We start from the raw sequence: 17,785 nt of genomic DNA, 5'->3' as shown, positions 1-17,785 counted from the left end.
TTTGAAGACTTTTGTATCTTCTCTGGCCGCAGGCACGGCCAAGGAGGACTACAGAGTGCCAATGCTCCTTTCTTTAAGAAGGGAAGAATGTAGTAGAAAATTATAGGCTAGTGAGCCTCAGAGCTGAGGTAGAGAAGCTATTGGAGAAGTTTCTTAGCAATAGGATTTACTTGTATTTGAGAGAGAATGGGTGAATGAAGGACAGCACGGCTATGTTAAGGAAGTCACATCTTGCCAACTGGGGTGAGTATATTTGAAGAGATAATGGTGGTTGATCAGCGTAGGGCGATGGATGTTGAGTACTTTAATTTAAGTAAAGTATTTGACAAGGCCCCCTATAGTTGCAGGGCTCTAAATTAACGGTTGCCCGGGTGCCAATGGCGACCTAAAGTCCCTGCGGGCAACCTAAAAGCCGTGCCATTTTGCCTTGGCAAGCATCTGGGACGTTAACGTTCAACTCTGAGCAGGCCCCCCTCTCTTTCTCTCTCTCTCTCTCTCTCTCTCTCTCTCTCTCTCTCTCTCTCTGTCACTCTCCATCTCCGCCCGCCATCCGTGTCCAGGCTGCTGTTTCTCCACTCTCCGCCTGCTCCTCATTCGCCGACACGGCCGGCCGCTCCTCATCCGCACTGCCAAGGCCCGCACATCCTCCCCCTGCACATGCGCACAACCTCGGCCAGCACATCATCGGCCGTGGCTGTGCACGTGCCGCCCTGCACATGCGCACTGCCATGGCAACTGGTCGTCGCCGGGCATTTTCTCCCTCCCTTTGCATTGTGGGAGATCTGGCCGCCAGTGCTGTCCGGTCGCTGCCTCGCCGAAACCGCTGAAAACAAACGCAGAATCACTCCCTGGAGCTGGAGTAACTCCCTGGAGTAACACTTGCTTCTTCCTTTCCTGGTCCTCCAAAAATATTCCAAATGGAATTTAAACTGGACCATCCACCACCAAACTCTTCATTGTCCTATCTGGGACACATGACAATAAAACTCTCTTGACTTAAGCAAAAAAGGGTTCTTGGGGAAAAAAGAGCTACCTTAAATTTAGTTGCGTCTGGTTGGGTAACTCTGATGGGGTGAAGACTATGCCATGCTTTAATTGTGCGGGGGAAATCCATGGCGCAGCCAGCTTCTCTGGATAGAAGAAATTGGGTGACGTTTCAGGTAGCGACCCTTCTTTAGATTTCCCCTAGTTTTAGTGTTTTTAGTTTAATTTAAAGATACAGCGTGGAAACAGGCCCTTCAGCCCACAAAGTCCCGCTGACCACCGTCAACCGCTGACCACCCATCAAATAGCGTACACCAGTTTTATCCCTCACGCCCAGTAGAACAATGAAATCTTTACTCGCGAGCACAACAGTAATGTGAACAAGTACTCTGTAAACAATGTTTTCAGCGGGTGCAGCAGCTCTATGGAGCGAAGGAAATAGGCACGTCCGAAACCCTTCTTCAGAGTTAGAGCAATGAAAGTCTTCTTGACTTTCGCAAGCAGGGTTTCACCCGAACAGAATATGTGCTGCACCCGCTGAGTTTCTCCACTTTTCTGTGTAACTTCGATTCTCCAGCATCTGCAGTTCCTCTCTCTAAACAAACAATGTTATAAATGAGAAAACAAAACAGTGTATATTTATATATGACTATATAACTGTGTGTGTGTGTGTGTGTATATAATACACACACACACACACACACACACACACACACACACACACACACACACACACACACACACACACACACACACACACACAGACACACACAGACATTCCCCTCCTGGGATTAATGAAGTTCTATCGTATAGTATCGTGTGTATCTCATTGGCCACGCTCGGCTGCAAATTGGTGTCAATCTGGTGGGCTCTTCCATCTTCCTCTAGTCGTGGGGGATTGGGTGGGGCCTCTCAAGTGGAACAGCCTAGGGCCTCTCTTAATCTAAATCCGGCACTGCTTTCCAATCCTGGTAATACCCTCGCAAATCTTTTCTGCATCCTTTCCAGCTTAATAACATCCTTTAGCTGGGCAACTACAACTGTACATAATACTCCAAGTTTTGCCTCGCCAACACTTTGTACTGTTGCAACATAACACCCCACCTCCTGTAATCAGTGCCCAGATTATTGAAGGCAAGAATGTAAAATGGCTTCTTCAACACCCTATGTTGCCACTTTCATGGACCTGTTTCTTGTACTCCTGGGTACAACATTCAATGGGGCCCTGCCATTTACTGTGTAAAACCTGCTCTGGTTTAACTTTCTAGAATACAACACCTTGCACTTGTTTGATTTAAATTCCTTTGGCCTTTCGTTGGCCCAGTTCATTTAGATCCTGCTGCAATCTTAGAAAATCTTTACTGTCCACTATTCCACCAATTTCGGTTTCTCCACTAATTTACTGGTGACGTTTACAATATTGTCATGCAAATTCTTAAGATGGATGACAAATAATGGACCCAACATCAACTCTATTAGTCACAGGTCTGACTCTGCATAATAGTCCTCCACTGGCACCCTCTGACTCCTTCCACCAAGCCGATTATGTGTCCACATCTAGCTCGCCCTGGATTCCGTATGATCTAACCTTTCACACTAGCCTACCATATGGAACCGTGTCAAGAAAGATGAGAATGTTGTAAGGGTCTGTCACAATTATGCCTTGATGATTTCCAAAGGATGCCATTAAGCTGGAAAGAGTGCAGAAAAGGTTCACCCAGGATGTTACCAGGACTTGAGTTGCCAGGAGATAGGCTGGCAAATTCTTTCTCTGGAATGTCGTAGGCTGAGGGGAGATGCAAGAGGTATATAAAATCAAGTAAATAGACAGTCTTTTCCCCAGAATAGAGGCCATGAATTGAGTTTAATGTGAGAGCGAAAAGATTTAATAAAGGTGCTCTGGCAATTTCTTCACACAGCGTGGTGCATGTACGGAATGAGCTTCCAGAAGAGGCTGTCACGGCTGATACAATTGCAAAGCTAAAACAATTATTTAGACATGTGTGGATAGGAAAGATTTAATGGGATAGGGGCCAAATGCAGGCAAATAGGACTTGCTCAGATAGGGAACTTGGTCAGCATGGATGATTTGAGCCCGAAGGACCAGGTTCAAGACTGTATACCTCTGACAAAGTCAGCACTGCTTAGTGCTTTTGTGGTCGGAAGCAGTGCTTTGTGCCAGTTCGTTGAGTCACATTGGGAAATGTTGGTATGTGTGGCAATGTGGTGAATTTTATGATTCAGTGGGTTTAATTGTGCTCAGTTTCAGCAGAATAGTAAACTAATCTAACTTAAACATGCATCTAGGGGCACCAATTAGAAGATTGTTTACGCCTATGCCTCAGTCAGTTTTTTCGACAAAACATGAATTTTCCAGACATAAGATTTACATTTCTAATTTGTAAAGAGATTGTTTAATTTCTGAGCAAACTAAGAAGTTTGGCGCATGTAAACTTTAAAGCATTGCATTTATTTATACCCTGTCATACTGTGGCACGATTTTTAATAATGCTGTCCAGTTAATCTATCTTTGAGGAAATTGCAAAGGCTCTTAAATGTTTTCCTTAAGTATTTATTCAATTCCAACCTGAGTGTTGAATTTGTTGCTGTGATTGGATTCCCGTTCTTGAGTTTTTATTGTAATACTTGTTTCATCTCATCTTTTTTGCCAGTCCAATAGCACAATGATTGTAGTAAAACAAGTAAGAGGAACTCTACAAAGAGGTAAATAGATGATGTGAGTGAGCAGGTGAGGTGCAATGTGGATGAACATGAAGTCACAAATTATAAGATTAGAATTAAGCCATTCAGCCCATCGAGTCTACGCAGCCACTCAATCATGGCTGATCTCTGCCTCCTAATCCCAATGTCTTGCTTTCTTCCCATAACCCTTGACACCCATTCTAATGAAGAATTTGTCCATCTCTGCCTTAAAGATATCCACTGACTTGGCTTCCACTGCCAATGAGTTCCACAGATTAACGACCGTCTGACTAAAGAGGTTCCTCCTCGCCTCCTTTCTAAAAGAGCGCCCTTTAATTCTGAGCCTATGACTTCTGGTCCTCTACTCTCCTACCAGCGGGAACATCCTTTCCACATCCACTCTATCTGCGCCTTTCATTAGACTGGAAGTTTCAATGAGGTCCCCCCTCAACCTTCTAAACTCCTGCGAGTAGAGGCCCAGTGCTGTCAAATGCTCATCATATGCTAACCCACTCATTCCTGGAATCATTCTTGTAACCCTACTCTGGACCCTCTCCAGAGCCAGCACACCCTTCCACAGATATGGGGCCCAAATTTGCTCACAGTACTCCCAAGTACGGCCTGACCAGCGCCTTATAGAGCCTCAGCATTACATCTCTGTTTTTGTATTCCAGTCCTCTTGATATAAATGCTAGCATTGAATTTGCCTTCCGATTCGACTTGTAAATTAACTTTTTGGGAGTCCTGCACCAGCACTCCCAAGTCCCTTTGTACCTCCGTGTTTCTGGATTCTCTCTCCATTTAGAAAATAATCGACGCCTTTATTCCTATTACCAATTTACTGAATTTCATCTGCCACTTCTCTGCCCACTCTCCTAACCTGTTCAAGTCCTTCTGCAGATCCTTGCTTCCTCAACACTGTCTGCTCCTCCACCTATTTTGGCATCATCTACAAACTTGGCCACATCCAAATCATTAATATACAACGTGACGAGAAGCTGCCCCAGCCTTTGCGGAACTCCACTGGTCTCTGGCAGCCAACTGGAAAAAGCGCATTTTATTGCAACTCTTTGCCTTCTGCCATCCAACCAACCCGCTATCCATGCTAGTATCTTCCCTTTAATACCATGGGCTCTCGTCTTCCCTGGCAGCCTGATGTGCAGCACCGTATCGAAGGCCTTCTGAAAATCTTGCAATTTCGAAGGAGGAATAGAAAAGATGAATATTGTTAAAATAGAGAGAGATTACAGCCTGTCGCTGTAGAGAGGAATCTCTAATGTGAAGCATAAAGATAGCATGCAGATCCAACATTTCGTACGTTGCCCGGAAATTGCAGATGGGAACTTGCCATTATTCATTGAGCAATGAAAATCAAGTAAAAACACAAATGCTGGAAATCTGAAATAAATATAGTCAATGCTGGAAGCACTCTGCGGGTCAGGCAACATCTGTGGAACAAGCATGAAAATATTTTGTCTGAAACTCTTTATTTACTTCAGAAATACACAACCAGTTCCCTTCGGCCCACTGAGTCCATGCCCACCATCAATCACCTGTTTACACCAGTTCTATAATATCCCACTTTTTCATCCACTCCCTACATACCAGGGATAATTTAAGACGCCAATTAACCTACAAGCCTGCACTTTTGGGATATGGCAGATAACTGTAGTACCTGGAAGAAAACCACACTGTCGCAGGGAAAATGTGCAGACTCCACACGGACAGCACCCGAGGTCAGGAGCGAACCTGGGTCTCCAGCGATTTGAGGCAACAGCTCTACCAGATGTGTCACTATGCTGTCGACGAACTGGAAAGAGAAAAGTTTGTTTTCTGTAGCAGACTGGTAGGTAGAAGCAAGGGACTATTTTATATGAAACAAAATGAGTTAATGTGGCAGTTAGTATCAAATTATGCCTTTTCTGTTATGTGTTGCAATTAGCAGTGCTGTTGGACATGCCCAGCAAGCTGGACCATTCTATCGGGGAGAGAGAGAAAAACAGTCAAACAGCCACTAACATTTTTGTGTATTTTAATAAATGAAATGTAGAAAATGTAAATAGAGTTGAGGCACATATTAGTTGTGATCAAATTACATACCTTTATAAAGGGGATGAGAAATGTCTTTAGTCAGATGGTGGTGAATCTATGGAAATCACTGGTATAGACGGCTGTGGAAGCCAAGTCATTGGGTATTTTTAAAGCGGAGATTGACAGGTACTTGATTAGTACAGGTGTCGAAGATTACGGGGAGAAGGCAGGAGAATGGGGTTGAGAGGGAAAGATAGATCAGCTATGTTTGAATGGCAGAGCAGATACTGGGCCGAATAGCCTAATTCTGCTCCTATGACGTGGACAAATGAAATAGCATGTCTTTTTGTACAGAGTCTTAATTTGGAAAAACATACTGTTTGATCATTGTAAGCTGATAATTTTCTGCTTTTTGAGAGTGTGCTCAGTTTGGGGGAGAGGACTGTACTGTTCACTAATCTCTGAACTGAGGCACAGGCTTACTGGGAACCAGTTTGGGAGTGAGACAGTCGAAGATTTAGCATTCAACATTATTGGAGTGGAATGTAAACTAGGGGCGCTGCGCTGGCAGCAGCCTCTGCCTACTGCCTGTCTGTTTTTTCTGTCTTTATTATTTTTAGTTAGACTAAAGTTTTGTGTTAGGGGGAACTTTAACTTTTCTATGTGGGGGAGGGGGGCAGGGTAAGGGGGAAACCGTCTCCCAGTCTCTTCCTGGCGGGGACGCGACTATTTCTCCGAGTCGCGTCCTCGCCCCCCACCTCGCGGCCTACCAGCTGGACCGGAGCGGCCTTTCCTGCCGGGGACCGGGAACCGGACCAGGGCTGCTACAGCGGCGGCGCAGCGCTGGAGTCACCGTGGAGCGGGCGATACCTACCTGGGTCGCCGTTTGGAGCTCCGGAGCGTTGGGCCGTTGCTCCAACATCGTGGAGCTCTGGTGCGGAGAGCTTCCAACGCGGGCGGCGCTGAACGGCATCGTGGAGTCCTGGGGCGCCTTGTAGAGGGCCTCCAGCAGCAGTCTCCACCCGGCGCGGCCTACGGACATCGGAAGCAGCAGACTCCGGTAGGAGGGGGCCGACCCTGTGTCCACGCCGCTGAGGACGTCCCGCAGCCCCGACGTCGGACTTTTAATACCCCGGCGTGCGGTCCTGAACATCGGGCCGCCCGTAGCGGCAACTGCAGAGGGCTTGGGGAGACCCTGACCACGGGGAACAGAGGAGGAAGAGACTGACTTTGGTGCCTTCCCACACAGTGGGGAACTTTGATTCTGCTGTGTGGGGATGTTTTATGTCAACTCTATAGTGTGTTGTGTCCTGTTGATTTTTAATGTATGGCTGTATGGAAATTCATTTCACTGTGCCATTAGGCACACGTGACAATTAAAACTATCTTGTATCTTGTATCTTGTATCTTGTATCTTGTAAAGAACAGAGGTGAAGAGGATTGAGAGTTTGAAGTGTGTGTGTGTGTGTGTGTGTGTGTGGGGGGGGGGGAGGAGAAAGGAGGAAGTTCAACAAGGAGAAGTGGTGTGTAATGTGCGATACAAGTTAGCGTTTTGTCAGATTCCTCACAAAAGAATATTGGCAATATTAGGCTTTGAATTGAACATTGGAGTGACTTTCATTGGTGGATATGAAGGAAATACAGTGCCCTCCATAATGTTTGGGACAAGGACCCATCATTTATTTATTTGCCTCTGTACTCCACAATTTGAGATTTGTAATGGAAAATAATCATGTGGTTAAAGTGCACATTGTCAGATTTTATTAAAGGGTATTTTTTATACATTTTGATTTCACCATGTAGAGTACATAGACCCCCCATTTCAGGGAACCATAATATTTGGGACACATGGCTTCACAGACATTTGTAATTGCTCAGGTGTGTTTAATTGCCTCCTTAATGCAGGTGTAAACGAGCTCTCAGCGCCTAGTCTTTACTCCAATCTTTCCTTCACCTTTGGAAACTTTTATTGTTGTATATCAATATGAGGACCAAAGTTGTGCCAATGAAAGTCAAAGAAGCCATTATGAGTGAGAAACAAGGAAGACCTCCACAGCCGATGACAGAAGAATTATCTCTATAATAAAGAAAACCCCCCACACACTTGGCCGACAGATCAGAAACACTCTTCAGGAGGCAGGTGTGGAATTGTCAATGACCGCTGTCCACAGAATACTTCATGAACAGAAATACACAGGCTACACTGCAAACCATCGGTTAGCCACAAAAATACGATGGCTGGTTACAGTTTATCAAGAAGTACTTAAAAGAGAAATCACAGTTCTGGAAAAAAGTCTTGTGGACAGATGAGATGAAGATTAATTTATATCAGAGTGATGGCAAGAGCAAAGTGTGGAGGAGAGAAGCAACTGCCCAAGATCCAAAACATACCACCTCATCTGTGAAACAGTGGTGGGGGTGTTGTGGCCTGGGCATGTATGACTGGCTCATTTATCTTCATTGATGATACAACTGCTGATGGTAGTAGCATAATTAATTCAGAAGTGCATAGACACATCTTATCTGCTCAAGTTCAAACAAATGCCTCAAAATTCATTGGCTGGCAGTTCATTCTCCAGCAAGATGGGAAACAAAGAGTAGGAATAAACGGGTCCCTGTCAGAATGGCAGGCAGTGGCGAATGGAGTGCCGCAAGGCTCGTTGCTAGGGCCGCAACTTGACAATATATATTAATGATTTAGATGATGGGATTAAAAGTAACACCAACAAATTTGCAGATGACACAAATCTGGGTGGCAGTGTGAACTGCAAAGAGGATGCTAGGAGGTTGCAGGGTGACTTGGACAGGTTGAGTGAGTGGGCAGATTCATGGCAGATGCAGTATGATGTAGATGAATGTGAGATTATGCACTTTGGCAGCAAGAACAAGGAGGCTGATTATTATCTCAATGGGTCAGGTTAGGAAAAAGGGAAGTGCAGCGAGACCTGGGTCTCCTTGTACACCAGTCACTGAAAGTAAACATACAGGTACAGCAGGCAATGAAGAAAGTTGGCCTTCATAATGAGATGATTTGAGTATAGGAGTAACGAGGTCCTTCTGCAGTTGTACAGGGCCCTGGTGAGACCACATCTGGAGTATTATGTGCAATTTTGGTCTCCTAATTTGAGAAAGGACATCCTTGCTATTGAGACAGGGCAGCGTAGGTTCACAAGGTTAATTCCCGGGATGGCGGGACTGTCATATGAGGAAAGATTGGAATGACTGGGCTTGTATTCACTGGAATTTAGAAGGATGTTAGAGAAACATATAAAATTATAAAAGGACTGGACAAGCTGGAAAAATGTTCCCAATGTTTTGGGAGTCCAGAACCAGGTGTCACAGTCTAAGAAGATAGGGTAGGCCATTTAAAACTAAGATGAGAAAAACTTTTTCACCCAGAGAGTTGTGAATTTGTGAAATCCTCTGCTACAGAAGGCAGTAGAGGCCAATTCACTGGATGAATTTAAAAGAGAGTTAGATAGAGCTCCAAGGGCTAGCGGAATCAAGGGATATGGGGAGAAGGCAGGCACGGGTTACGGATTGTGGATGATCAGCCATAACCACAATCAATGGCGATGCTGGCTCGAAGGGCCAAATGGCCTCCTCCAGCACCTATTTTCTATGTTTCTAAAAAAATGGTCAATTCTTGAGTGGCCTAGTCAATCACTCGTTATGAACCCAATTGAGCTGATGAGAAAACTGAAGGGGACTAGCCCCCAAAACAAGCATAAGCTAAAGGTGGCTGCAATACAGGTCTGGCAGAGCATCACCAGAGAAGACACCCAGCAACTGGTGATGTCCACGAATCGCAGACTTCAGGTAGTCATTGCATGCAAAGGATATGCAACACAATACAAAACATGACTACTTTAATCTGCATGACATTGGTGTGTCCCAAACATTATGGTGCCCTGAAGGGGGGGGGGACTATGTATAAATACTGCTGTAATTTCTACATGGTGGCGCTTCGATGGCAGCCTCACCTACAGTCTGTCCTTTTCAACTTTTTGTTATTTTTAGTGTGTTTAAAAAGTATGTGTTAATGTTCTCTGGTTTGTTTGTGGGTGGGGGGGGGGGGGGGGGGGGGGGGTTGTCGAGGAAAAACTTTCTTTCAATCTCTTACCTTGCCAGAGATGCGATTGTTTTCCGGATATTGTATCTTCGGTTGCTCTGCAGCCTAACATCGTGAAGCTGGAGTCCTTGCTCGGGACTGACTTTCATCCCCGCCGCGGGGTGTGATCTTACCAATGGAGCTGATTCCTTGCCTGGGATCGACGCTCCAACTGCGGCCTGCAGACTTTAACATCAAGGAACGCGCAGTCTTGGATAAGAGACGGACGTCGGGAAGCTCCGAAAGCGGCATGACTTTCGACGAGCGCCGACCCGGGGTAGATCGCCCAGGCATGGAAGAGCTGAGATTCCCCCCTGATGCAGGAGCTTGATCGCCTCGACGAGGAGTCCCACCGCAGGCTACGGGAGTAAGATCGTCCTGTCAACGGAAGGTTAGAGGCCCCCAACCGCTGGAGGACAAAGAAGGGAGAGATTGAACTTTTTTGCGCCTTCCATCACAGTGAGGAATGTGGAGGAGTCACTGTGGTGGATGTTTATGTTAAAATGTATTTTGTGTATTCTGTTGCTTTTTAATGGTATGATGACTATGGCAAATCAAATTCCTCGTATGTTGCAAAACATCTTGGCTAATAAAGTATGATTATGATTATGTTTGTTTAAATGTATAAAAATGGCCTTTATTAACATCTGACAATGTGCACTTTAACCAAATGTGAGTTTTTTTCTATTACAAATCTCAAAATTGTGGAGTACAGAGGCAAATAAATAAACGATGGGTCTTTGTCCCAAACATTATGGAGGGCAGTGTAAGCAGGTTTTTGTTGTATGAATGCAAACTGTTTACCATTTAACACAAAGCTTCCTCATTGGCATTCTGATACATGCTTATTTCACTTCCGTTTTCACAATTTTTGAGGAAAATTACGTAACATGCGAGAGCAGCATTAAACATCAGAATGTCTGGACGATTGTTAGAAGCATTGGACAGGAGCTTTGCCTTGAGAAAATCTCATTCAGCATCTAATCCCCAAGCACCTTTGTAAGAACACGTCACATGCTGCAATGCAGAAACTCATCAAGATGACACTATCGCAATGATCGTATGCCATTTGGAGGAGGAATTTTCAGGCTGTGGTTTTACACAAATGTACATTCTTTAAAATGGACAATTTTCTCAGTGTGATATAATGTAATTATTAACCTTATGGATATTCATCCGCAGTCGTGATTGAGCGGTTAATGCGTGGAACTAAAAATCCATTGGTGTTTCCCTGCGTTGGTTCGAATCCTACCGATTACAGGGGCAGCAGGTCTGCCCATGTGTGTGTGTTAGAAACATAGAAACATAGAAAATAGGTGCAGGAGTAGGCCATTCGGCCCTTCGAGCCTGCACCGCCATTTGATATGATCATGGCTGATCATCCAACTCAGTATCCCATCCCTGCCTTCTCTCCATACCCCCTGATCCCTTTAGCCACAAGGGCCACATCTAACTCCCCCTTAAATATAGCCAATGAACTGGCCTCAACTACCTTCTGTGGCGGAGAATTCCACAGATTTGTGTCACTTTGGACAGGTGGATGGATAGGAAAGGTTTAGGGGGGTATGTGCCAAATGCTAGCAGTTGGGACTGGTATAGAAGGGGGTATCTTGGTTGACATCGGGTAAGTTGGGCCTGAGGGCCTGTGACTATTATTTGAGCTGGATTGCTTGTGAAAAACTTGAATCTGGAAGACCTTCAAATAAAATGTGAGTAATCCAGGGTGAGTACATTGTGCAAGATATACATCTAGTCCCACTTCCTTGATCTTTCCTTGTAGCCTTCCAGTTTTATGCCCTTCAAATATTTATCCAATTCCCCACTGAGTTACTTTTCAAACTTTCACCAGTCTTTAGACAATGCATTGTAGGTCATCATAGTAAAGTATAGAAGTGTAAAAATGCACACCTCCAGATTCAGGTGCAGTTTCTTCCCAGCTGTTATAAGGCTGTTATCGAAGCATCCCCAGCTGTCAGACAGCATCCCTGGAGAAAAGGAATTGGTGACGTTTTGGGTCGTGACCCTTCTTGTGTCCATCTTCGGTTTAAACCAGCATCAACAGTTCCTTCTTACACATTCCCAATGGTATCAGGCAACGGAACCATCCTACCACAATTAGAGAGCAGTCATGAACAACAATCTACCTCATTGATGACCTTGGACTATCTTTGATCGTACTTTACTGGCTTTAACTTGCACTAAACATTATATATTTGTACACTGTGAATGGCTCAATTGTAATCATGTCTTGTCTTTCCACTGACTGGTTAGCACGCAATGAAAGATTTTCACTGAACTTTGGGACACGTAACAATAAACTGAACTGAACTACCAACAACTAGAGAACAGTACTGAACTACTATCTAACTCATTGGAGAGCTTCGGACTATCTTTGATCGGACTTTACTGGCTTTATCTTGCACAAAACATTATTCACGTTATTGCAGTTATCCTGTATCTGTACACTGACTTGATTTGTAATCATGTTTTGTCTTTCCGCTGACTGGTTAGAATACAACAAAAACTTTTCATTATTAACAATAACAATAACTGAACTTGGACTTAAACTAAACTCAAACTTAAAAGTGTCTAAAATAAAAGTTACTCAGTGCCACGCTTTGCTCTTCTGTTTACCTTTGGTTATCAATGCCTCTGTCACTGGAATCTGTTTTTCCTCATTCAGTCTATTAAACCATTCATGAGTTTGAGCCTGGTAATTGAATTTCACCTTGGTTGTCTAAAGTTTCAAAGGAGGTGGGGGCAGGGAGAGAACAAGAGGATCGTATGTGATAGGTAGGTGACCAAGAGAGTCTACAAATGGTGGATGCCATTGGTTGCGGTAGACCGATGAAGGCTTGTTAATTGTGGCTTATTTGTCTGGAGTCGTTTTAAATGAATGAGTACAATGTAAAGAAAATGCTGGAACTGAGGTACAAAACACTACAATTGCTGGAGGTACAGGTAGTTCGGTAATGTAATGGTTGCTAAGAAACCTTTTGTCATGGAAAATAGTGTTATAAAGGCAATCATGTCAACGGAGGGCTTAGGGCTCGAGACTTTTCGACCCACAGTAAGGCTTGTTAATTGTGGCTAATTTGTCTGGAGGAGTTTTAAATGTTATTTTTTTTCCCTTTGAATTTTCAAAAACTAAAGATAGTAATACATGTATTTTTACTGTAAGTTGAAAATACTCAATGTTCTGTTACTTTGTTGAATAGTGTATCATTGCACAAGTGTCAATAGAAGAGATCGCATGTCAATTTCAATAGCCAACCGTGGTGAAACTGACATTTAGACTTCTTGGAACAGTGGAGTCAGATTACTGCTTGGAGGTTACATGGAAACAGTACTGTTTAAATCCAATACCGTAATTTTTCTGCTTGTCAATTTACAAAGTAACAAGTGATTCATGAGCAAAATCATGTTATCACCAACTTGGTCCAGGTATTGCAAATAATGTTCCCCAATTTATTAATTGACATATTTGTGCCACATAGGCGGGCAATATTGCAGACTACATGTACTCGGGGTCAGGAAACAATTGTGTAATGAGGGTTAAGTTCATATTACAGAAGTTTGTGCTTTCAATGGAATTGGCTAGTTGAGTCCCAATGGCTGTAAGGTGCCTATTCAGAAAATGAAGTGCTGTTCCTCAAGCTAACATTAGAATTTTGAACATTCTGAGGCCAAGGAATGAAAGTAGGGATGACACTTAGATAGGCACATTTATATATACGTAATGGAGGGATATGGATTATGTGCAGGCCAATAAGGGTTGATCTTGGCATTGTGATCGGCACAGATATTGTAGGTTGAAGAGCCTGTTCCTGTGCTGTTCCTATGACCTCAGACTTTAGAGATACAGCACGGAAACAGATCTTTCTACCCAACGGGTCTGTGCCGACCAGCGATCAGCCTGTGCATGAGAGCATTCCTACACACTTGAGACAATTTTCAGAAGCCAATTAACCTTCAAGCCTGTACTTATTTGGAGTGTGAGAGGAAACCGGAGCACCCAGAGAAAACTCACACGGTCACAGAGAACATGCAAACTCCTTGCAGACAGCACCTGTAATCAGGATTGAACCCTGATACCTGACTACAACTGCTTCGACCCTACTTACTTAAACTCTCAATTCCACACTTCCAGCTTCTGTGGCTCCATCATATCCATTCTTCTGATGAGAATTCACACACCCAATACTCCTGAGATGCTCTCAACTTTGGCTTTCCGTCTAGCATTATCGATCGGGTTCTCAATCTTATTCATTCCATTTCCTACATTTCTGTTTTCGTGCCATCTCCCACCCAGAGCAAGGGTGGTATTTTTCTGTTCTTGCCAGTAACTCCTGTAGCCACAGGCAATATCTCATCGTACATCAATCCCATCAGAGGCAAGACATGCCATTTTGTCCCCTTTCTTCATTCAGGGACCTTGACACTCTCCTGGTGAATTAATTCATTTTCACTTCCGATTTATTTTAGTCATAGGATGGTCGCTTCTGCATTGGTGAAATGTGTTGATTAGCTGACTCTATTGGAGAATACCTCAGTTCAGTCTCCAAGGGCAGATGTGACATTCTGGTTGCCTGTCCCATTCATTCTTGAGATGCAGTGAGGCTTCATTCAAAGTTGATAGTTCCCCTTTATATGACTTAGCCAATGAAGGCTTTTGATGTTGTTTTTGTGGTTGTGATTTATCTTTTAGTTTGACTGGTGTCATGTGGCTGATTAAGTCCCAGGTTAATTTATTTTATCGCTCCTCACGGCATGAACATAATAGAGGTGTGTGGATAAAATTAAGCCAATACCATGGAAGCCTTAATAAATTTGTACTCAAATGCAGTTCTGAAGACTTTAAAAAAAAACACACCGAAGGAAGACCTTAACCATCAGAAGATGCGAAGTGCAACTGAGCGTGCCTGCCTGCTTAAACGTGCATTGTGAAATGTTGTTAATTACAAGATTTCTTCCTACCTGTTGCTTTTAAATCCGATTTCTTTTTAAAATCGCCTTAATTTTTTCGTGATTTGTTTTTAATGTCAATTGCTATTTGAGTACACCAAAGTAGACACTAAGCTGAATTGGTGAGGCAGCACTTGAGAGTAATGGTGGTTGTATCAGCTGGACATTTGTGTGGATTAGGTTGGGTTGCTACAGTTTGAATGTAAATGTATTTGGAAGTTGAAAATTAGTTTTTCCAAGCATAATTCTGTTAGAAACACCAAGTTGTTTTAGAAAGCCTGATATTGGACTTTTCCATACATTAAATGAGTTCTTAACTCTGATGATGGGTCATTAATATCGTCTTCTGTTTTCCATCAGATCGCTCAGTTAAAGCTAGTGTTCCATGGTACAATAATTGGAAAGACACTTTGACGCAGCTGAATTCGTCCAAGTTCCATGCAGGTATTATTTTAAGTTGGTGTGGGCTTTGCAGCTACTTATCTTCTCATTCCTTTCCACTTCCTTTCATTAAAATTACTTTGCTAGTTTGTAGCTCTCCATCTTCTCTGACTGCTGATGTTTTTCTTGGCCTTTATATTGCAAACAAGTTGCTGAAGCAGTCATCGTCATCTTGAATGGCTAAGGAGGATTACAGGGTCAAATGCGTAAATCTTGTTTTCTTTGCTGTGTTTGCATGCTATTTGTTGCAAAGATCAAAGCTGTTAAGAGTGGATGGAAAATAAGACCAACTCAATACAAACATAATAGTATTTGCAGATTTAACAGTACATTTCCTCTACTTGGTTATGGCAGGGTATTGAATAGACTACTCATAATCTGATTGTACCCTCCTCTCCTTCACCACTGCCCCGATTACTTTTGTGTTCCTCGTCCACTCTTGTACTTCCATTTATCATCTTCTCCACCTACCCTTCTGGATCCATTTTCTCTCTCCTCCTAAGACCTTTTCTTTCCATCTGACCCTGCAGCATCGCCCCTCCCGCATTCTGCCTTGCCTGACTCCACCTCCCCCAGGTTTTCGCAAGTCGTTTAGCCACCAGTCCTAATATCAGGTTCTGAGTCTGCAGAATCAAAATCTGAAGAAGGGTCCTGATCTAGATCGTCGCCAATACATTTCCTTCTCAGATATTGCTTGACTCGCTGAATTCCTTCAGCACTTTGTTTTGCTCAAGATTCCAGCATCTGCAGTTTCTTCTGTCTCTAATGTCATTACTTAGCTTGATATTTATGTTCAATGATGTTGCTGTGAAGCACCTTAGATTGCTTTTGTAGTTTATGCCAGCTCTTATGTAGGTGATGTCGCTGAACACTTTCCTGACGATAAACTATCACAAATGGAGCTCTATTAATGTCTTAATTAATTCTTGCGTTCTTGGTTCAAGGGTAAGTATAGCAGACCGTGTTTATCTCCAAGAGTCCCTTTTGTAAGAACAATCAAATTGCCTACCTCTGCTGAAGAGGGCCAATGAGACCTTGGTTTAATGTCGCATCTGAAAGAACACACTTCTGTTGATGCAGCGCTCACTCAGAACTGACACTAGAATGTCTGAAGAAGAGTCTCAACTCAAAACTTTAAACTTTCAGAGATACAGAATGGAAATATGCCCTTTGGCCCACCGAGTCTGTGCACATCAGCGATCTCCCCGTACCATAGCAATATCCTACACACTGGGGACAATTTACAGAAGCCAACTTACCTACAAACCTGCACATCTTTGGACTGTGGGTAGAAAACGGAGCACCCGGAGGAAACCCATGTGGTCACAGGAAGAAAGTGGGAACTCTGTACAGATGGCACCCATGGTCAGGAATGAACCCCTGGGTCTCTGCCGCTGTAACGCAGGAACTCTAAAGTTGTGCCACTGTCCTATCCCTAACGCAATCTATCCATATTCTCCAGAGGTGCTGCCTGACTTGCTGAGTTACTCCAGCACATTGAGTCCACTTGAGTGTCATGTTTGGTGGTACATTGTCGCAAAATGTTTGCAGCTCAAATTATTTGGATGGAATTACACCTTTCAAGACTATTCTGACATTGAAGGCATTTGCTCAGTGTGTGCAATAGACTGGAGATTTTATAGATTTTATCTACATTGATAATTGTTCCAATGTTTGCGTTGTGCTTTTAGATTTACGGTGGACTATTTTGTCAATGCTTGGAGTTTCAATTTGACACAGCTGTATATTGAAGTCCCATGCCTTTTGAATGCACATTATGTTCAGTCTTTGCCTCAGGATCTAATGGACAGATTAGGTTTATTGTTGTTATGTGCACTGAGGGATACTGAAAAGCTTTGTTTTATATTTGGAGATGCAACATGGAAACGAGCCCTTTGGCCACCAAATCAACGTCAGCCATTCACATTTGTTCTTTCTTATTCAGCACTCCTGACACACTAGGGGCAATTTCCAGAGGCCAATTAACCTACAAGCCCCCTCATCTTTGAGATGTGGGAGGAAGCTGGCGCACCTGGAGAAAACTCATATGGTCACAGGGAGAAATTGCAAACTCCACGCAGGACTTCTTCGGTTCGAAGAAGGGTCTCGACCCGAAACATTGCCTATTCCTTCTCTCCATAAATGCTGCCTCACCCGCTGAGTTCCTCCAGCATATTTGTCTTCCTTCGATTTTTCCAACATGTATGTCATGTTGTCACTTGCGGGCGGGGCAGCAAGGCAAATTCCTTGTATGTGAATACTTGGCCAATAAACTTATCCATTCATTCATCTGCAGTTCTTTCTTACACAGAGTGCAGGAATTAGTTCTCAGTATTGTAGTGCATAAGAAGTGGGGATCTCCACTTCCTAATGCCAAATTTCAAAATAAAATAAAGGAGATAGAGGAAGTGACACTTTTATTACTTTTCACAATATTTAAGAAACATTTTACCTCCATTTATTAATACAGCATAATCATTGGAACTTGCCAATTCAACAGGATTTGATCTGGTTACAATAATTTCTTCTATCCATTTTCAGTTTGAAGAA

General features: G+C 43.5%; 1 protein-coding gene across 2 annotated transcripts in view; it reads left to right on the top strand.

The window, feature by feature from the left end:
- The window catches only part of trappc8 (trafficking protein particle complex subunit 8), a 115,831-nt gene that overhangs the window by 12,814 nt on the left and 85,232 nt on the right, over nucleotides 1-17,785 (top strand). Inside the window, exon 3 of one of the 2 annotated variants that reach the window (XM_055634312.1) lies at nucleotides 15,155-15,238. The exons of the other annotated variant lie outside the window; for it this stretch is intronic. Coding sequence (XP_055490287.1) covers nucleotides 15,155-15,238 — 84 coding nt within the window. The remainder of the gene's footprint in view (nucleotides 1-15,154; nucleotides 15,239-17,785) is intronic. 2 annotated transcript variants of the gene reach the window in all.

Source organism: Leucoraja erinacea, chromosome 4 (assembly GCF_028641065.1).
Source record: "Leucoraja erinacea ecotype New England chromosome 4, Leri_hhj_1, whole genome shotgun sequence".
In the NCBI taxonomy this organism is placed as follows: Eukaryota; Metazoa; Chordata; class Chondrichthyes; order Rajiformes; family Rajidae; genus Leucoraja; species Leucoraja erinaceus.
Note: the sequence above shows the minus strand (reverse complement) of the source record. Positions and strands in the feature narration are given on the sequence as shown.